The sequence below is a fragment of the Xenopus laevis genome, chromosome 1S (assembly GCF_017654675.1).
Source record: "Xenopus laevis strain J_2021 chromosome 1S, Xenopus_laevis_v10.1, whole genome shotgun sequence".
Lineage (NCBI taxonomy): Eukaryota > Metazoa > Chordata > Amphibia > Anura > Pipidae > Xenopus > Xenopus laevis.
Genome location: NC_054372.1, coordinates 142,104,399 through 142,127,274, shown reverse-complemented (window position 1 = coordinate 142,127,274; position 22,876 = coordinate 142,104,399). Strand labels below are relative to the sequence as shown.

The 22,876-nt window shown below is 39.6% G+C and overlaps 1 protein-coding gene across 1 annotated transcript; it reads left to right on the top strand.

The window, feature by feature from the left end:
- The first annotated feature begins 1,920 nt into the window (after positions 1-1,920).
- On the top strand, positions 1,921-22,078 carry slc2a11.3.S (solute carrier family 2, facilitated glucose transporter member 11 gene 3 S homeolog). Its single transcript, XM_041580296.1, has 12 exons — positions 1,921-2,175; positions 5,589-5,687; positions 6,178-6,338; positions 7,628-7,752; positions 8,583-8,712; positions 9,919-10,064; positions 12,047-12,234; positions 12,901-13,011; positions 13,526-13,627; positions 16,628-16,703; positions 16,904-17,031; positions 20,873-22,078. The coding sequence occupies exons 1-12, from the start codon at positions 2,152-2,154 to the stop codon at positions 21,077-21,079; spliced, it is 1,497 nt and encodes a 498-aa protein (XP_041436230.1). The 5' UTR covers positions 1,921-2,151; the 3' UTR covers positions 21,080-22,078.
- The last annotated feature ends 798 nt before the right edge of the window (positions 22,079-22,876 follow it).

Here is a 22,876-nt window from a genome sequence, read left to right as displayed (position 1 = left end):
CACTCTCTACAAATAGTTCTTGTGCTGACATGGCTTCTGCAGTTTATAACTCAGCAGTGAATGTCCTAAGGACACATCACTTTAGTTAAAGTGTGTGCAATGTCCATATACTTTTGGCTAAAAATGCATTCAAATATTGTTTTGAAAAATCAAGCATGGTAGTAATTTTTCTTGGTAGTGTTGGTTTTTGCATGACAGACTATGAATCATTTTGGATCACTCCATCATGAGAAATATTGTTACTACAGCTAATGATCTCAACAGATACATACAGTGCTCCTTGCTTACATTTAGGATGTTATCTGTGCATCTTGAACGTTTACAGTAGTATGCATGTTGTAACTAACAACATTTGTTTGAGCAGTTTAGTTACAAACTTAAAGCAATATAGGGAGCAGACCCTGTGGCTGCAGAGAGCCAGACAAGGTCTCACATGCTGCATAGCACAGGGGTACCCATAATTATTTTTTTTTTTCCGTGGGGCCTTGGGAGGCCAGAATATAGTAAATATAATTATAGCATGTAGCATAAATTCTATTACGTTTGCCCTGTGCTATTTATTGCAACACTATTAATATAGCTTTTAGTATGTTATGGAACTGCCAATTCTAAGCAACATTTCAATTGGTCTTCATTTATTTTTTTTATAGTTATTTGCCTTTTTCTTCGGACTCTTTGCAGCTTTCAAATGGGCGTCGCTGATCCCTCCCAAAAAGCAAATGCTCTGTAAGGCTACAAATGTATTGTTATTACTCATTTTTATTCCTTATCTTGCTATTCAGGCCCCTCCTATTTTTATTCCAGTCTATTATTCAAATCAATGCATGGTTGCTAGGGGAATTCGGACCCTAGCAACCAGATTGCTGAAACTGTAAACTGGAGAGGTACTGAATTAAAAGCGAAATAACTCAAAAATCGTAAATAATGAAAAATGAAAACCAATTGCAAATTGCCTATTCTCTATATTATTCAAAAAGTTAACTCAAATGTGAACAACTCCTTTAATGTCATACATGGCAGTAATGTAAAAAAATCATAGTTTGTTTAAATTAATATACTGAATGGTACTTAATTCAGGGCAATGCCTATGATGGTGTAGTTGGGATCTACAGACTTTGAGCAGTACCGCACCCCTTGTGCTTCTATGTCTATAAGCTTGGGTGGACGGTTGTCGACCAGTCTGACAGCCAATGATCGCATACATACAGGAAACATATAAATTGGAAACTGAATCAGTATGCCCTTTATCAAATTTGGAGGGGAAGCAAGAGATGCACACTTGTACATTACTTACTTGTGAAAGCTGTGAGGATATTTAGTGTATTGCTTCAGTACTAATACTGTTAACATCTTTAGGCAATAATAGTCACCAAAAAGGCAACAGTTGTTTTGTATCCATTAGAATTACAATGCCACAATGAGCAGAGATGGATAATAATCTCTAAAAAGTGGCAAGACTTTAATTGATACGGAATGGATACAATAACAGCCTGGGGTATTTTGGTAACACGGGGAGGCCCATTTATTAAAGTCCGAATTTATCTCATTATTTTCTGAAAACTACTTCGAGCAAATCTGTACGGGTTTTTTTCCCCTTATTTATCTACACATTTTCCCAAAAATTTCCTATGCGGGAAAAAAACCTGTGAAAACAAAAAAAAACAAATTTCAGATTTTCCACCTGAAAACTCAGATTTTTTATGATTTTTAACTGAAAACCACAAAATCTTTGGATTATTGCATGAAACCCATTGCAGATCAAGATATCTTCGGGACTTCTCCCATTGAAATGCAGGATTTCCATCCTCGTGGTATAATAAATACTGAAAAATGTGTGGGGTTTTTTTCCACTAAAAAATCAGATTTTATAGTAAAAAAAACAAAACATTAATTTTTCGGGTTTTTTTGGCATTCGTAGTTTAAAAAACAACCCCCTTAAAATATAAACATTTTAGGTATTCTCTAAGAGCGTAAATAGAGTGAACTAGCTGCTAAAATGCAAGAATTCAAAACCAGAAACACATTTTTTTTTTATAGAATGTAACTTCCATATGAGATAAACGTGACATTGTCCTGGTCGTTTCATGCCCAGCACTTTACACGTTGCAGTGCCAAGTTCCTGGACAGAAAGACTCAAAAGAATATTGAAAAATGGAAAGTAGGCTCCAGGACCTGGTAAGTGCCCAGATGATTCTCCAGCTCTCCTCAGACCAAGAAAGCTGAGTGCATGACTGCGGTCCCTTATCTTTGCCTACTATGGCTATTAAGCTGTTTGGTAACATACTTTATATAGTTACTTACTATAGTTGTCTTTTATATGTTTCTCTGTTGGACTGAGAAAGTGATGCTTGTCTGGGTTTAATGTCATATAGTGTCACATGGAATTCTGATGTAAATATTAGTTTCCAGCATTAGAGCTACATTAACTGTATCATACATGTTAATACGAGACCTCTATAAATTAGAGTAAGTAAAGTAAGTGTTGCATGTAGATATGTATTAAACGGGTAAAAAGCAAAAATGCAATTTGTGGTTAAATTCTGGGGGTGCTGCATATAAACTGTGAGCAAGCAGAATTAACAGATTAACTACTGTATGTTCCTGACTGAATCAATAGGTGATGGGCTATGAATAATTACTGAATTACTTCTACTGTATATCTGGTTCATTTTGGTAGTTTGGGAGTAGGACTGTGCGATAAGCCTTTAGATAAATACTGCAATATTGTGGAATAAGTTGTACTCTAATTTTCGCTAGAACTAACTGTATAATTGATATTTTGCATAATGAAAGAATATTCTAAACACATTTCCAATATACAATAGTGAAATAAGTTTCATGATTTTAGAATTATTTGTAAAAGCAGTTGCTATTGAAGGCAGTATCATACTCCATATTTCATTTACCCTTGGACCACCAGATGAGGTGATACCAGTTACAATTTTTAAACAGGGATTCATTAAAAGGATATACAGATACAGTAAGTGTGGGTTTCATCATTAGAATGGGATGGGGCTTCCTACTGAGGAGGCTGATGGCAAAAAAGAGAAGTATAAAGATCTGTTATCATCTGTGGTATCTGTATCAGGCTTGCTATCTTATCAGTTCAAAGAGGAAATTTACCTTTAACATTATTTGCTTCTTTGCAGCCTGCAACTCTACAATACACTATTCTTTACCTATACTATAAATCTACTATTCCCTATAAACACTCTGAGAAACAGCTAAAATAGGCTCCTGAATATATTAATTCGCATAGGATTGGGTATTGTTTTATGAACTGCTTATACACAAAGCCTGGATTAGGATATTGGACTTGGTGAATGTAATATAAGTGCAAAGTTTGCATCATGTTTAGATACCCATAGCAACAAATCATAGGGTTGCCACCTCACCCATTTAAAAATGAACACATAAGGAATACACAGCCTGCATGGCTAATTAGCAATTCATTTAAATGCATGCTGCAGACTGAACTGCTTTATGTGCAGCCATGCATCTAAATGAAATGCTAATTAGCCATGCAGGCTGTGAATTTCATATATCTTCGGTTTTTAAGGGTTGAGGTGGTAACCCTAGGAAAGGGGCTGAAGGAAATTAAGCAAAGGAGTAAAGAAAAAAGGTAGCTGGGTGCTGGCCCGGACACACAACCCAGGAACAGGAAAAGTTAATAATGTCCCGGTCCTAAACATTGATTCTGTGATACAGGGTTTTTAAAACACTGTTAACCAATGGGCCGGTTTACCATTAACGGTATGGGGCAGGGTCAACCTATTTAAAATGGTAGACTTACCCAAATTTTTAATAATTTCTTCAAAATGCCCCAATAAGGATACCCCCGCAGGTCTTTAAACACATTGATGCTATTCTTTCCCATTTATCTGGGCAAACAAACCCCCTAGAGTCAACAGGCTAACACTCCTAGCTCTATTGGACAAGGGGGGGGGAGCCCTCCCGCCCGCACCTCCAAATGTATTACTATGCAAGCCAACTAGCGCTCATACAAAACTGGCTTAAACCTGACCCCGAAAACTCGCTTACAGCTCTACGTGCTACTGTGGCAGGATCCCTTGAAGCAATTAGGAACGCTCCCTACAGGACAGCCAAAAACACCCCCGAACTGCCCCCCACGCTAATCTGCCTGCAAAAAGTGTAGACGCTTGCCACCAAGGTTTTTTCAAAAGCTGTGAACCCTCCATCTCCCCATACCCCACTATGGAGAAACTCCAATCTGCAGCACTTACTACACCTACCGGACTTCAAGTACTGGCCAAAACTAGGGGTAAGACACTTATTAGATCTTTTAGTAAACAATATTTTTCTGACCCGTTTCCAACTAGCAACTAAATTAAACTACCCAAACATAGCTTGGTACCAATATTTCCAACTTAGACATGCTTTTGCGACCCAATTTGGTAACCTCGCTATCTCTACCAAAACCCAACCACATGAAGACAGGCTGTGGGTTCCAAATCCACAAAAACTTTGTTCTGGCCTGTACAAACCACTGATATCCACCATCAATAGTCCATTAAACAAAGCTAAAACTAAGTGGAATGATCTTATTCCTGCTCTAGACAGCGATACGTGGGAAGATGCAACAGGGGAACTGTACAGCTTTTTAATTTCTACAAAAGATAGGATGGTACAATTCCTTATCATACACTGCACATATATCACTCCAATCAGACTTAAAGCCATGGGCAGAAGCCCCACTGGAAATTGTCCCAAATGCCAACACCCAGACACTGGGTTCTTCAACATGCTTTGGTCATGCCCCCTGATTCAAAGGTTCTGGGCCAAGGTAGTAGCCTACCTGACTAATGAAATCCTTCTCCCTGGAGCACTAACACCAGAGGTGTGCCTACTGGGATTGGTGAATAAACTGGCACCTCTGAATAAAATGAAAAGTCTACTAAGAACCCTGCTTTTCTATGCCAAAAAGCAGATTGCCATGGAATGGATGAGCCCTCAACCCCCCACAGTAAAGCAATTGGTAAAACTAGTCAATACTAGGCTCCCGATGATTAAGTATGTGATATGTCTAGATATTTCTCAGTAAATGAAATCCTATTTTAGCATGCTTAAATCCTGTGAGAACAGATGCAACATGTACTACACACATGGACTCAATCTGTAACATACTTTATTTTCCAAATGTATAATTGAATGTCTTAATCTAATAAACTGTGGTCCTGCGTGACCAATTACACTCTTCATGAACAATGCCTTCTTTGTTAAATTTGTGCTGTTTAAAATGCAAAATAAAAACCTTTTTAAAAAAAATAATAATAATGTCCTGGTCCTGCCACTAGGGGATTGGCTAGGCTGCAAGAAGCTTCAAATTTCTTCCTCCAGCCTAGCCAATCCTCTTGAGTCTGTACTAGGACTTGCATCTTGAGGGGAAAAAACAGGAAGTAAAGCTCTTTTTTTTTCCTTTTTTTTTTTCTTCTTCTCTTGATTTGTCTACTCACAATTGTGCTGCATTATGTTGTTGTACTGGATCAAAGAGTTTATAACATGAGTATAATATATGCAATATTATTCAGTACAGTTTCTTGGTTCATTTGAATCTTTGTCATAACTAGGTTCAGCACCGGGGTCTTCTGATGATGATATTTGTGCTGGGAATAGGCGGTACCTTTCAAAATGGATTTCACATCTCTGTCATGAATTCCCCCTCAGTGGTGAGTGATTCACAGTTTAGCAATTTCTTAATCTTTCTGCAAGTCAAATAAAAACATTACAAATTTATTGACCTGTACTTGCAAAACACCCCAGATTTGCCAGAAAAGAAGCTCCCAAATGTGGTTGGGTTTTCAAGAATCCATAGGGCATTAATGGGCATACTGAATTAGCAGTTTAGGCTAAACCATATCACATTTTTGTTATAAAATGTTGAAATGTCTAAATGATTGCTATGAGTCAGCAGCTTAAACACTGTACACACCACCTAACAGGAGATTTTGCATGTTCCTGGTCCATCTGTGTATGTACAGTAACTGCTATAATAGTTTTATTAGCCCAAGTCAGATCTTGACACGCCTTTGTGGGATGCGCTTGCACAGTTCTCTGTGTATTCCAGGTGCCTTGCTAGTGCCACTATTCTAAAGAATTCCAGCTCTAATGACTTACTTTATAGAATGAGCTTCCAGCATCTTATCACTTCTCTTTCAGTTCATAAAGAGGTTTATCAACAACACATGGATATATCGCTATCAGTCCCCAGTTGAAGATAACACGCTCATGATAATTTGGTCATTTATTGTGTCCATATACGCCATTGGGGCCCTTTTTGCTTCACTAGGAGCAGGATATCTTATATCCAAATATGGCAAGTAAGTGAGATAGCTATGATTCTAACTTTTGTAGTCACACTATAGAGCTCAGGTTGGTCTGACAGTTAAAGGGACAACATACTCTGTATATACAGTAAATAAAATATCTATTCACTTTTTCTGTACAAGCTCAGTAAAATATATTGGCACAGGTTAATCTACCCAGTGAGCCTTATTTATCCACATATTTGTATGTATCCCCATATTAACAGGAGCAGCCATACTAATGCTCTGCCAAATACATATTTAATGGCATCCTTAATTAAGTCAATTACTTTTTAGCTTGAAGGGATTCTGTCACAAGAAACCCAGTCTTTTTACAAAATGCATCCTTTAATAGTGCTCAGCTCAACAGAACAATAGGAAGGTAACAAGATAACAGCTCCGTGTAGACAACTGCATTGCTAAAAATGTTTCCATGCCCATAGTGGCATATATGAGAATAGCATTCAATAGTAAAACACCTAAGTCCGGACATGACAGCTCTAGTTACATTGAGTATGAGAAACAATAGCTTATGTGATAGTTAGGGGGTGGCCATAAAATGGGCATGGTCAAAAATGTTGCTGCACTATGTGTGGCTGATATTTTTGTCCCTCTTTACATTTTTTCAAATGTTGAGGTATGAAATTGTGTAGACTGCAGGCCCGGATTTGTAGCAAGCCCACAAAGGCCCTGGCCTAGGACGGCACAATTTTAGGGGGGCCAGGCTGCCCAGCGCATCTAGTCTTTAAAGAGGACTGTGTGGAAAATGTTGACAACCTTTCAATCTCCTGCACGTGAAGTACCAGTGCAGCATATAGTGTTCACGCACTCAAGAGGGGGCGGGAGCAGAAGACAGGAGCCAGCTTAGGGGAGTTGGAAATTGAAATCCAGCCCTGGTAGACTGTCTCATACCAAAAGGATTGTTTCTTGCTGGGAAGTTCCTGCCCTCTTTATAGTAGTTTAAAACTTGCAGCTGGTTTGCTTGAGTTAATCCCAATAGTGAGAGGTCATTTGTTCCCCTTGTGTGCTGCTAAATAACTGGTCTTCTTAAAAGTAAATCCAGCAATCAGTATCCCTAGACCTGTGGAGTAACCCAGTCATAGTTACAGCCTAACACTTGTAGCTAAATATCTGTCTGTTGTGTGAGAAAAAGTCATAGCCCTGAGTGAGACTGTCTTCTGCAGCGCTTTTATTCACTGCAACCCCCACTGAAATTTTGGGAATGGGTTATGCCTATTAATTTGACGGCATCAGATATTTGGCTTGGTATGGATATCCTTTATACTGTACTTTTCCCATTACAGGAAAAGATGCCAACTCTGCATCTGTGTCATCCCTCTGGTTGCTGCTGTGTTAGCTGGTTGCAGTAGCTTTGCCAAGTCTTTTGAGCTGATCCTTATCGCTAGATTCCTTTACGGTATAAATGCAGGTAGGTGTCTCTGACACCCCACCCCTTTACAACAATGAACAGTTCTTCAAATCTGTACAACCGTTCTAAAAATCACCCTCAAAACTAAATACAAGGCCCTGTGTACAAGCTGGGAATAAGAACAAATGATATAATAATTCAGTTAAGGCAAATTCTTGCAACTATTTACCAAATATATATCCTTCTGTAAGAACATCATTAATACATTAACAGGCTGCAATACTTTTTCCTTGTGCTAGCAGCCAGCCACTACTTGAAATCAGCCCAAAAATCTTTTCTGCATGAGCCACACCCATCGCCAACCGAAGGACCTCACATTATTACAAATCCCAAGCTGCACCCCTGAATACATACTGCCACAAAATACATGTTATTATTATAGGCCATGTAAAGGAATGTGTTAAAAATGAAAAAATGGTTTTCCCTGAGAAGTCCACCCCTCTATAATTGTGCCCTAGGCTGGTGCCTACTCTGACTTCCCCAATCATTGCTCCCTAGTCAGGCACCCACTGTGCTTACCCCTAGTTCTGGCCCTGCAGCCGATTTACCAAGGTTTGGAGTGGGGAGCAGAGTGTGCTTAGCTAAATGTGAGGGCCAGGCCCCCAGAAGATTTTTTTGCAGTGAAGGCACTTGTTACATCATCACATCCCTGCTTTTCAGTAAAAGGGTTTGTAGATTTGTAGCATCCACTGTGTTTGAAAAATAAACATACAAAAAAGCATATAAATCAAGTTCAACCTTTTTTTCTAGCAAAACCTACCTGACTGCTAGTTGACCATTTGACTTGCACATACAGTGCACATATGAGTGTTTTATTTCTCTTTTGTTAGGAATTGGCTTTAGTCTTCACTCACAATATGCAGGAGAAATTGCATCCAAAAAGCTACGTGGTTTCACAAACACTAGTATCTCCATTTTTGTTACATCTGGAAAAATGGTTGGTCAGATATTTGGGCTCAGGTAAGTCTAGTACTAAATTGTCCCTTTATCTATGTTATACCAACCACTTCATCATTTCGTACTGTATTTAAAGGAAAACTATACCCCCCAACAATGCAGGGTTTTACAAATGTAGGCAGATGGTGCAGATTCCTTGCGCTTACCACTCTTCTGCAGCAGTTCCCTGTAATGGAGCAGGCACAGAGCATGTGTGCTGTAAGCCATTGCCTAGCAACCAGATGCATAGTGATCCGAGGGCTTGCAGGAAGTTACACAGCAGTCTGGGAGTGGCCGATAGGAGGAGGAAGCAGAAAAGCCTGGCAGAGAAGGGCCTAGCAGAGAGAACCATGAGGTGGCAACAGAAAGAGACATGTGAGATGCTGGAGGGCATACAGAGCTGGAAGGCCCCACTATAAGCTGTCATTTGGATCAGGCTGGCACAGGGATGCCAGATACTGTGTTGGTGAGCAATATGTTGCTTGTGAGCCACTGGTTGGGGATCACAGCTAAAGATCTTAAAGGAGAACTAAACCCCTTTCTAATAAAAACCTCTACCCTCCATAGTCCCCCTCCCTGCTCCCCCACCCCGCAGAGGTGTTCACACAAGTAAGCTGGTAATTACCCCTCATTGCAGAGTCAGCACAGCAGAGCTCACGGGGGGCAAGTTTTTAACTTCAGAAAGTAAGCAGCGCATTGATGCATGCGCAGTTGTAGCAATATTCCGGTCCCAAACAACTGCGCATGCGCCGAAAGCCATGGAAATTGCCGAAGGGACCAGGAGATTCCAGAAGCACCACAAGATGGCCCCCATGAGCTCCGTTGCGCTGACTCTGCAATGAGGGTAATTACCAGCTTAGGGGCATTTACGTGTGCGAACACCTGTGCGGGGGGAGCAGGGAGGGGGGACTGACTATAGGGGGTACGGCTTTTTATTAGCAAGTGGGTTTAGTTCTCATTTAATGGTCATTGTTTGTGTTTTAAATGAGGTGCGTATGTCCTAATGGTCCCTGCTAAAAGCACAGTATGGATAGCCAATCACAGCCCTGAAACAAGCAAAGACAGGCTTCAGTTCCCTGTGAAGTTCTGACATTCTTGTTTTTGGCACATTCTTGTTTTTCCCCCACAATATGTCTTCTTTAACCTAACTTATCTTACTATCATGTCAATAATCAGTGCAACAGTATGTTTCCTATCTGGAATCTTTGGATTTTCTTTCTTTAACTCCAGAGAGATCCTGGGCACAGAGTCTGTTTGGCCTGTGTTAGTGTCTCTGAGTGGCTTCTGGTCACTGATTCAGCTGTGCACACTGCCATTCTTTCCAGAGTCTCCATCGTACCTCCTCATGAAGGGTGACAAAGAAGGGTGTTTGAGAGGTATGTGATGTAAACACTGAACATATTTAGAAACTAGTTCCCAGTGGAAAAGTAGGAACTGATGAATGTACATTTCTGAACCCATATTTTACTAGTAATTCATTATGTGCAAGTGCGCGTAAAACTGCTAAGGTGTTTTAGAAAATGTATGCAATTGTAAAGAATGAATTACCAGTAAAACACAGGGCCAGGAAACTGCACCGATAATTCCCATTTTGGGTGAATGTAGCAATTTTATACAGATCAGTAGCACATTGATAAAGATGTGCTGGTATTACCTATAATAAAGCAGAACAATCTATACCATAAACTGCTCCTGCCTAGTGGTGCTTAACACTCTGGTCACTCAATGTGGAGAGAGAACAACCAAACCATAAAAACACCACCACACAGTAAACTTAAAAAATGATGGCAAGCCACTTTGTTTGCTAGTTTCAAGTAAAAAAAAACAACAACAACGTTTCAGGGATATAACCCTTTGTCAGGTGATCCATATTACATCCATCTATGTGTTGCCATAGAGCTTTACTCATTTACCAATATACCCCAATTGGGAAAGAAACACACAATATCTTGAAAGTAATAATCCATAATCAATTAATAATTATATTATTATATAGCTATTGCCCTATTGTATTATTATAGTTTATACTATCAGAAGCAACGTTCAGAAAGTGCAATACTCAGTGCTAGATCCCATCATCCAAAATACTTCATTAACATACCTTACAACCAGGTTTTGCAATTACAAAATACAAAGACTTTGCTGTACAGTTAAATAAGGGTTATGTGTTGAACAAACTATAAAAAGCTTTGAAAAGAGCATCATACACTAAGGGGGCAATTTGTCAACGTTTTTATTTAAATTTTTGCCACGACTCATTTTTTTGCACAAAAACTCTCAAATTCAAGCTATATTTTCAGTGCATTTTACACAAATAGATCCATTTCCTACTTAAAACTCAATGTTATTGTTTTTGTTAGGCACAAGGCAACCAGATGGCTTAAACTATGAATTTGATCTTCTGTTACGTCTAATGTATTTTACCTTAGGATTACCATGGGGCCTTTTCAATGATTTATAATCATTTCTATTTATTTAATGATATTGCTTGAAGCAAACTAAATATCCCTGTGATTGTTATCAAAAATACCTCCCCTTAATGCGATTGGCTTTATTTTTTTTAAAATATTAAAATGTATGTAAATCGATGCTGTTTAGCTCCTGGCAGGCACGAAAAATATAAGATTATATATTGTAATTATTGAAGGTGTAAAATAAACCATACCAGCTGCTTATAGTGGTCTGGGCCACTGCCAGCATGTCTTATATCTGTTCTTGTGACCTCTCTCTATGCTGAAGGTGTGGAGCATGTGCACCTGAGCCCATCATTTATAGTGGTAAAAGTACATCCACTCTATGTCGTACTGGATTTATTGTGATATCAACGGGAAGGGGTTTGCACAATTACATCAGCAAAGGGAAAGGGCCTGAAGTACTTACCAGCTGAAATCTAAGCTTGGGGCTTTCTTTCTATGTCTGAACTCGCGGGTCCCACAGATTTCGGGTCCACCTGCTCCTCACTACATTGTCTGATGCCAGCCACCTCATAAAATGTTCTAATGGCTCAAGACAGCTCCTCTCCTTTATAATTAGTATAATGGCACACACAGAGTTTAGTTCTGCACACAGGGGTGCTTGCATTGGCAGTGTGCATACTGAGGATTCTTCTGAAGCCCTGCAAATTATTATTATTTATTAAGCTTTACTGTTGGATAGAAAATTTCCTAGAAGTAAGTGAAAAGCATTTATGTTTCTCTTTACTGTATTTTTCCCTCTAGATCTCGGTGCTAGACTATATACCCAGCCGACACCTTTACAGTTTTTCTTATATAATCTGTTACTTTCTCCCTGATTTATTGACCTACTTTTCATTCTTCCAGCACTAAAAAATACTTTGTATTATTAATTATATGTACAGCTCTGAAACAACTGTGGGGTGATGGAGACTACCAAACAGTCATCAATGAAATGTCCAAGGAACAAGCTGCTAGAAGTGGTAGGAAAAGTCTAACTGTCCTGCAGCTTCTGCGGGATCCTTCCCATCGCTGGCAGCTCTATGCTCTTATTGCCTTGACAGTTGCTCTGCAACTTTGTGGGGTCAACTGGGTAAGAAATGAACCACATAGAGAAAGCTTTATGTTAAGCCATAAACTGTGAATTTGGAATTATCTGTATAAAATGTTCAGAACCTCAGGAAAAGGGTGGATTAAACTTGAACTGCACTACTTGGTACTTTAGAGATGGATATTCTAAAGCCCTTCAGATTCAATTTCAGGTTTTCCTATAGACTACTATAGAAAACCCCACAGTTAACTGTGGCAAACATGACCCTCCTTTTACTTAGAAACTCTCACTCTTATCTATATAAGTCTCAGGAACTCAGATCACTGCCATTCTCATCCATGCAACCAACACCACTGAGACAAACATAACTTGCTTCTATGATCATCCCACCCCTAAATCTATGCCTGGATCGCCACATAGAACTATATACAACAAGAAAACCAGAGGGGTTGGTTCGTCTTTCCTGCAGAGTTATTAGCCTTTGATGTTTAGATTTTTTTTAATGATCCAACAAAAATATTGTTCTGATATGCAATTCAATCTATAAGGGCAAAACCAATATTTATCATTGCCCAAACCTTCATGAATTGCTTATCTAAGGCCCACATAATACAAGGCTGTTGTGCTTTAACTTCCACTGTTTTATGAGGCAAACCCTTGAAATAATATATTTGGTATATTTATCAAGCTTTCCTCTATAATTCCCAGATTTATTTTTATGCATCTGATGTGTTCAGATCTGCTGGATTCCACAACACGCAAATCCCATATTTGACTATCGGCGTTGGAATTTGTGAAGCCACGTCTGTGATCCTATGCGTGAGTATCTAATGAGCAGGCAACTGATGGGAACAGAACTGTAGATGGAATGGGTCACACAAAATTTTAATCCAATTTGTAATTAAACATAATATATTTGTTAGCAGAGCCTACAAATGAATTGTGTGAATTATGTGAAATAATGTTAATGCTGTTAACCTGTAAATAATGGGTTTTTTTTTCTTTCACTCAGTGTCAGAACTGAGGCATCTGTAGGTTATTACAAGGAAGGGTACTTTCACATAAAATTTAAATAAAACAGAAAAAAAGCTTAAAGTGTCAAGGTGTTTTGATACTTATCACAGATTTCAAACACAGAACAATATAGTACCGATCCTAGGGATTACATATGTCATTATAGCATTAAAGGGGATAACCATCACATAACAATAATATTATTTCAGTGTTTTATATTTATGACGAATTGCTCAAAAACATAACAAATACATTGTTCAATTGTAGATCATGTTAAACATTTAAAGCACTAATTGCTCACTAACACTCTTCTCTACAGAGTCTGGTGGTTGATCGTTTTGGCAGGAGGGTCTTCCTTCTTGGGGGTTATACAGTGATGGTATTGGCACTGGGCCTTATCACCATAACAATCTCATTTCAGGTAAATCCAAAACTAGGCTTATCTCAGTAACGGAAAAAGAGATTAAACCATTGCTTATTCCTTATAGTAGTAGAGCGGGTACTCAATAAGCAATCTTCCCACCAGTTGTGTAAAAATTTAAGAAGGTTTATTTGGTATACATGGAAGTAGCCTTATGTGTTTTGTGTTGCGAGAACACTTCATTATTCCATACCTTATCAGGAGAACAATAGACATATACCAGCAAAGAGTATATTTTTTTTATGCTGGCCTAAACTCTCAGGGGTAAATTTACTTAAGGGCGAAGTGGCTAACGCTAGCAAAAATTCGCCAGCGTAACGTCGTTTTGCCACTCCGCCGATTTACTAACGGTCCCTGGCGTAAATTCGCTAGTGAAGTAGACAGACTCTAGCGGTACTTCGCACCCTTACACCAGGCGAAGTTGTGCTCTGGCAAAGGGACGTAACTATGCTAATTCACTATGTTGCAGTCATGCTAAAAAGCACATAAATGTTGTGCCAATGATACTATTAACTCATAGTATTTGTGTCCAAACACTCTCCATGCACTCTCACATAGCTGCACCAAGTGCCATTGCATGCATGAGGCCTCTTTTGCTGAATCTTGCACGTGTGCAGCTTTGTTGGAAAAAGAAACCTATCCTCAGATTGTGGGGTTTGCTAACAAAAGTGCTAAACTGCACTAGTTAAGTTACCTTTACCAAACATATATTTCACTAATTTGGAGTTAAGTGATGAAACTGATTTGCTGCTATTTGTTGTGGGTTTTTGCACTGGTGCCTTTGCAGTTAATGAGCCCTTGTATAGCCTGTGTTATTTCTCACGAAATGCTTTTTAAACCCCCTTTTCTCAAAGTGTGTACCTATGACTCCAATTACTCCTACCCTGATACATTGAAATGCAAGTGTTACCTCTTGTGGCCTAGTTTAACTCGTATTAGGGTAATGACACAGTGGGTGCTTCGATTTGCTTTGAGAGCTGCGTTTTTAACTAGGCAAAAACACACTGCCACGACACCCTTTGTCTTTGATAGAAAAGCTGTGTTTTACAAGCAACCATTGCATGACAAGAACTTGCAGTTATGGGTTTTTTGGTGCCACCTTCTGGGCTTCCTAAAAATGCAGTGTTTAAAGCACCCTGCCATTGTGACTTAAAGGAGAACTACACCCCCCCTACCAAAAGCCCTCCTAAACTTTCAGGCATTGAATGCCTGAAAGTTTGGGGAGCTTTTGGTAGGGGGATTAGATCTCCTTTAATATCATTGTCAATCTACCATCACCTTTCATGTGTCATAAACTCCTAGGTGCCTTCAACTTTCTTGCACGCCGTTTTATTATCTCCCCAAATGTTGAAAACAGTCTATCTTAGGGTTGCCACCTTTGTCAGCAGCTAGGGGTAGAGCAGATAAAACTGGGGGTGGGACAGGGATATTGGGTTGAGTGTGCACTAATGCTGGTGGAGTTATGACCGGCTATTGCATCACTTAGACATAACTAGGGATGCACCGAATCCAGGATTCGGTTCGGGATTCAGCCAAGATTAGGCCTTTTTCAGCAGGATTCGGCTGAATCCTTCTGCCTGGCCGAACCGAATCCTAATTTGCATATGCAGTTGCATATGCAAATTAGGGGCATGCAGGGAAATCGCCTGACTTTTTGTCACAGAACAAGGAAGTAAAAAAATGTTTTCCCCTTCACACCCCTAATTTGCATATGCAAATTAGGATTCGGTTCGGTATTCGGTCAAATCTTTCAAGAAGGATTCGGGGGTTCGGCCGAATCCAAATATTCGGACATAACTGCCTGTATTTTTGTCCTTTTTTCTCAGTGTTTAAACTGCACTCAATATTCTGCCTGATGAATAAATCCAATCCTCTAATTACGTGTATGATCTATTATACAAAAATAAGTTATCCAGAAAGCTGTGAAATACAGCAATGCTAATTAAGAAAAAACAATGTCTTATTAAACGGAAAGTTGAGACACAAACAGGACTTAGAAAAACCGAACTGTTCGGGTCAAAACCGAACAGGTGGCAACCCTAGTCTATCTGCCTACTGATATTTAGATCTTCTGCCTAACTCCAGTCTCCTTCTCTTCTTAAACTGGCCATATATGTAAAGGTCAGATTATAACGCCCATTGGGAGACGACCACATTAATGTGCCAATGTCTGATAGATATCTGCCTAGTTAACATTCTTATATCTTTCAGGTCGGCCACCATAAAGGCATAAGATAAAATAAGATAAGCTGCTGACTTCTGAAGGGGCTGAATGAGCATCTTAAATCTGCCTGTGCATGGCCAGCTTTAGATAAAGATGGTTGGATTAGGTCAAGGTCGGACTGGGGGGCCCGGGGACCACTGTCCAGGCACCCCCTCCGACCTCCCCACACGCCCCTTACTATGAGGCGCTGCATGGTGTGCACACATGAAGGTGTGCTCAGCACGCTCTGCGCAGGCCGCGCGGCGCCGAAAGTTTTTTTTGTGTGGAATGCCATTATGTGGGGAGAGGGGGTCTGGCCTGGGCTAATCCGACACTGGATTAGGTATTTTACTCAACCCAGGTGTAATTTTAATGTACCCTTGCATTTTACATTTTGGAGCCTTTGCAGCAATGACAGATGACAAAGATTACAGTATATCATAAAAAATGGAAGCTGTGTCAACCTGAGTAACCTTACAAAATCCCTAAAAAATCACTTCTTTTTAATTGAACTAGAGTATAAGTCATACAAACATTAAGGATGAGTGATTGCAACAAGTGGGTAATGCTGTTGACTATACAAGCCTAACACATACATATATAATGAGTAAAAGCAGAACAACATATATAGCAAAATATATGACAAAAAAGAAAAATGTGGGAAGCAAAGTTGTTTAAGCTTAGAAAAGCTTACATAGATGAATATAAATAAGCAAGTTGACTACAAGTACTGTAGGGTATGCTATGTTGTCATATGAATAAGTATTATGAATAATAATAGTTTATTGTTTTACCAGGCACATGCTACCTGGCTGCCTTATTTTAGTGTCTTCCTGCTCTTTCTATTTGTTTTGTCATTTGGATCAGGACCAGGTAAGTGTTAAAGGAATATTAGTGATTACAAATTAGAATTGGCAGCTAGTATCACCCTAATTCCAGTGTATCTGGGCAAATTATATTTTCCATGTTTTAACGTTCTAAAGTCATAATGGCTTGCAGTCAGCTAAGTGATTATAAGTCTGGCTTACTGGCTAAACTTGTCTGGTGCTTTTGCTGTTTTGCTCTTATTTTAGGTGCTACCACAATGACTGTCCTAGTGGAAATATTTTCCCAGATTTCCCGCACTGCAGCATTGGTCCTAGTGGGATCAATACATTGGCTTCAATTATTCATTTTAGGCATGGCCTTCCCGTTCATACAGGTAATAGGTAGTTATTTTGAGTATGAAAATTTAGAGAATCTGCTGCAAAGCTTGGCACTGAGATCTGAATTAGTAAGCGTTGTTGGTTATTATGTGAATGGCATTCAGTCTGGAGACAGGCAAAAGTAGTTTTAAAATATGAAGCACCAATTGCAATTTAACTTGGAATATCACATATATCACTATAAACTATATTAAGCTAAAACTGGCCAGAGACTGGGAGATCTGCTTGTTTGGTGGATCCTTGCCCAATTTGGCCACTCATGCACTGGGCCAAATCCACATGATACATACAATGTTGCCCTGAAGCAGGACTTCCTCATACATGGGAGCAATATCCTGACAACTTTCTCTGAAGGGCCAAGTAGCTTGGTCAACTTAAAATTGACTTCAAGTGGAACTGCCAGTGTTAGGTTTAGGGGTTCGGGGCCCACCAGGACCACCAGCCTAAGGGCCCACAACCCTCACCCCCTTCGCAATCTCTTGCCCCCCCAACACCCCATTGCATACCTCCTCTTTCCTCTTGGGCTTCAAAAATTTCAGCCAGCAGGGGGGAAATGTCACAGTGGAAATTGTATGTATAATGCCCCCAAAATTCATAGCAGGATGGCACAATAGCAATTTCATATATTTATACAATTCCATGTATGAATTCCCCCAGAATTTATAACGGGATGACACAATGGCAATTTTATGTATATATACCCCCAGAACTAACAGAAGGATGACACAGGGGCAATTCCATGTATATATACCCAAAGAACTCATAGCAAGATGGACCAGTGGCAATTCAATGCATAAATTTCCCCTAAACTGATAACGGGATGACACAGTGGCAATTTTATGTATATATACCCCCAGAACTAACAGCAGGATGACACAGGGGCAATTTTATGTACAGGTATATATATCCCCAGAACTCATAGCAAGATGGTGGCAATTCAATGTATAAATACCCCCAGAACCATAGCAGGATGGTACAGTGGCAATTCCATGTATAAATACCCCCAGAACTCATAGCAGGATGACACAGGGGTAATTCCATGTATATATACCCCCAGAACTCATAGCAAGATGGTACAGTGGCAATTAAATGTATAAATACCCCCAGAACCTATAGCAGGATGGCACAGTGGCAATTCCATATATAAATACCCCTAGAAATTTCATGTATATACAGTGGTGTGAAAAACTATTTGCTCCCTTCCTGATTTCTTATTCTTTTGCATGTTTGTCACACAAAATGTTTCTGATCATCAAACACATTTAACTATTAGTCAAAGATAACACAAGTAAACACAAAATGCAGTTTTTAAATGAGGGTTTTTATTATTTAGGGAGAAAAGAAATCCAAACCTGTGTGAAAAAGTAATTGCCCCCTGAACCTAATAACTGGTTGGGCCACCCTTAGCAGCAATAACTGCAATCAAGCGTTTGCGATAACTTGCAACGAGTCTTTTACAGCGCTCTGGAGGAATTTTGGCCCACTCATCTTTGCAGAATTGTTGTAATTCAGCTTTATTTGAGGGTTTTCTAGCATGAACCGCCTTTTTAAGGTCATGCCACAACATCTCAATAGGATTCAGGTCAGGACTTTGACTAGGCCACTCCAAAGTCTTCATTTTGTTTTTCTTCAGCCATTCAGAGGTGGATTTGCTGGTGTGTTTTGGGTCATTGTCCTGCTGCAGCACCCAAGATCGCTTCAGCTTGAGTTGACGAACAGATGGCCGGACATTCTCCTTCAGGATTTTTTGGTAGACAGTAGAATTCATGGTTCCATCTATCACAGCAAGTCTTCCAGGTCCTGAAGCAGCAAAACAACCCAAGACCATCACACTACCACCACCATATTTTACTGTTGGTATGATGTTCTTTTTCTGAAATGCTGTGTTACTTTTACGCCAGATGTAACGGGACGCGCACCTTCCAAAAAGTTCAACTTTTGTCTCGTTGGTCCACAAGGTATTTTCCCAAAAGTCTTGGCAATCATTGAGATGTTTTTTAGCAAAATTGAGACGAGCCTTAATGTTCTTTTTGCTTAAAAGTGGTTTGCGCCTTGGAAATCTGCCATGCAGGCCGTTTTTGGCCAGTCTCTTTCTTATGGTGGAGTCGTGAACACTGACCTTAATTGAGGCAAGTGAGGCCTGCAGTTCTTTAGATGTTGTCCTGGGGTCTTTTGTGGCCTCTCGGATGAGTTGTCTCTGCGCTCTTGGGGTAATTTTGGTCGGCCGGCCACTCCTGGGAAGGTTCACCACTGTTCCATGTTTTTGCCATTTGTGGATAATGGCTCTCACTGTGGTTCGCTGGAGTCCCAAAGCTTTAGAAATGGCTTTATAACCTTTGAAATTGAACTCAGGTGTGATAAACCACAGTTAAGTTATTTTTTAACAAGGGGGGCAATCACTTTTTCACACAGGCCCATGTAGATTTGGAGTTTTTTTTCTCCCTTAATAACGTAAACCTTCATTTAAAAACTGCATTTTGTGTTCAATTATGTTATCTTTGACTAATAGTTAATGGTTTTTGATGAGCAGAAACATTTAAGTGTGACAAACATGCAAAAGAATAAGAAATCAGGAAGGGGGCAAATAGTTTTTCACACCACTGTATACCCCAGAACTCATAACAAGATGGTAAAGTGGCAATTCCATGTATAAATACCCCCAGAACTCACAGCAGGATGGCACAGTGCTGATTCCATGTATAAATCAACAGGATGACACTGTGGCAATTTTATGTATATATACCCCCAGAACTCATAGCAGGATGGCACAGTGGCAATTCCATGTATCTATACCCCCACAACTTACAGCAAGATGACATAGCGGCAATTCCATGTATATATATATATCCTCAGAACTCATTGCAAAATGGTACAGTGGCAATTCCATGTATAAATACCCCAGAACTCACAGATGGTACAGTGGCAATTTTTTGTATAATACCCTCCAGTGACAGAACCTTACTGGGAAAGCATCATCAGGTCAGTAAAGAGTTGAGGTGAATACTTATTGAATGTAGCAGAGGCACAGATTTGCCTCTGTGACCATCTTTAACAATGATTGTTGAGCTGAACTCGGGTAGACACCAGGTAAAGGCAGGGAGACATGATTTTGCCTAACCGCAGGGTCTGACCTGGCTATCCCTGTAACACATTATGGCAGCAACCGCAAACTTATCTACAACAAGCAAATAGTCCACTTCTGTTAAGCTGGCCATAAACGTGCAGATTTTAGCCTTGTTTCTGACAAACAATTGGACATTGCAATCTTCTGACCTGCCAATAACCATTCAGATTAAATAAGGCAGTAAAAGAACAAATCAGACAATGTTTTGGCCGTGACAGCAGTCGTATGAAAGTTATGCCCAACAAATAGTAGTGTCAGTGACCCACTGATATTGTCAGAAAGGCAATACTTGCAGAGATCTTATCGTTAGCTGACAGAAATCTTCTAACCTGTCCAATCGACTAAACAACCTATTGCCATGGTATGAAAAATGTTAGGACGATCCACATATGGTTCAAAATCATATGAAACTTTGATTTGTATGACTTTATCTTTGCGTCTATGGCCAGCTTGCACCGTGTTGCTTCTGCAAACCAGCGGAGTTCCCTTTCTCCGTAGCGTGCTATTATTAGCCTGTCCTTTTATTAGTATCTCAGGCCAGCCTGGGGTCAATACAGCAATGGGTACTGATTATCTTTTGTGGGACTTTCATATTTATGGCACAAATTTCAGGGGGTGTTTTATTTAGTTAGTTATTAAGTGTTTAATTATAAATGATGGTGCTTTGAATTTCTTGACCTTACAGTGTATTTCCATTTGCCTTGTCTCTCTAGGCTGCCATTGGACATTTTTGCTTTCTCATTTTCCTTGTCATAATTGCTGCCTGTGGGATATATTTGTACTTTTTCCTCCCAGAAACAAAAGGAAAATCTTGGCTGGAAACGAAAGAGGATTTTGATAAATACAGCTGTAGGAGACAAAACATGGTTGAGATTTCAGAGACCCTGCCAGATATCTATGTAATATCTAGCAAGCTTTGAACAGCAAACATGGCTGGATTACATCCTGGAATTAATAGTATGGAAACATCTCAGTTTAAATTGGGAAGCTTATGTGTGCCTATAAAGCTCTTGTATCTTTTCCAACTCATATTTATAACATACTACATCTGACAATGGACTGATAGACATTAACTAATAAATGCCAGGAGCCAATTTTAATGGTTTAAAAAACATCAGCACACTGCATTACAAGCCATTCTACCCCCCAAACTGAAGCGATGTCATGTTCACTGAATGTGTAAAATACACAAAAAATACTGGAAACAAGAGAACTAGAGAAGTTAACTCACATTCACATTGTAACTGTTGAAGTCAGAGGTGCTACTAAGAGAATCTTGGCTCAGAAGGCAGTACCCCACACATTATCTGGGTAGCAGAATGGCGCTACTGGTAACTTTAAGAGCTGAAATTCCAGTTTTGTAATTGTGCTTCCTGCTCAAGCAATGTAGCCCCCTCTCAACTCAACCGTAGCTTCAGAAGGTAAGCACATTCCAGGGGCATTAGTAGCCCAGTGACAAATCTCCTCTTATTGGGCGACTAATCTCCTCAAAATGCCTTCCCGTTGGCAAGAATGTGAATCTCCGGCAGGATGGCATAGTAACGCTTTGTTTTTCGAAGTCGCTCAAAGTTTACTGAGGAAACTTTCATGGGGACTTAAGTAAAACAAAGCGATCCGTGGCACTTTGTTTCCCGATGAAACTTCGGACGACTTCGAAAACCAAAGGGAGATTAGTCACACCTGAAGAAGAGGAGATTTGTCGCTGGGTGACTAATCTCTTCAGAATCGCCACATGTGCCACCACCCTAAGGCCAGACGTGGCGTTTTTACGTTGCGCTTTTAAAGAAGAACAGCCAGGCATAAATACGCCACTGAAACCACATGCGACCATCAACATGCGTTTTTCATACGGTTTTCAGCACGTAGGATTCTTTTCCTAACATGCACATCTCATTGTTCTCATTGAATTTGGACACCATATTTAAAATACGCTGCATATTTACGCAAAGTGTGGTTTCAAACGTGCAGATCCCATAGAGTCTATTGATTTGGTAGTTTCTTGACATATTGACGTTTCTGCTAAAAAAAACGCCAATACTGGCGTCCTGTGTGAATTGCCATAGTGTGTTTTCCATTAGTTTCAGTGGTAGTGCAGTTTATGTGTAAACTGCACTACCACTGAAACTAATGTTCTTTTTTAAAAACGCAACATAAAAACACAGCAAAAACGCCACATCTGGCCTTGCCCTAAGGGGGTGGTGTAAGAGATGCCCCTGGTAAAAGTAATGTATATATGTGCTGTATGTATAAGTTTATTTGTAAATTGCTGTTAAGCAGCTGCAGTGCCTTACAATGCATAAAAGTACAATATAAATAAAAGTACAATATATAAAAGTACGCAATAAATATACACAGTACACATAGTTCATATAAGGACACAGCTATGTGATAAGAGACACAGGGAAGGAGATCCCTGCCCCTAGAGCTTACAGACTAAGTGGGAGGGTGAGTAACATAAAGGCACAAATTGGAGGGGAAAAAAGTGCAAAACAGAGACTAATGTTCTAGTGCTTCAAAAGGTTGACTTTAAGGGGTATATTTATGAAAAAAGTGAAGTTAGAGATTGCCACAGTCCTCTAGAGTGAAATTACACCACTCTCCATGTATTTCTATATGATTTTTTAAAGAGTATTTATCAATGGGTGAAAGTGAAAGGTCTTCCTTTGATAAATACGCCTTTCAAAATCCCATAGAAATGAACAGAGAGAGGTGGAATT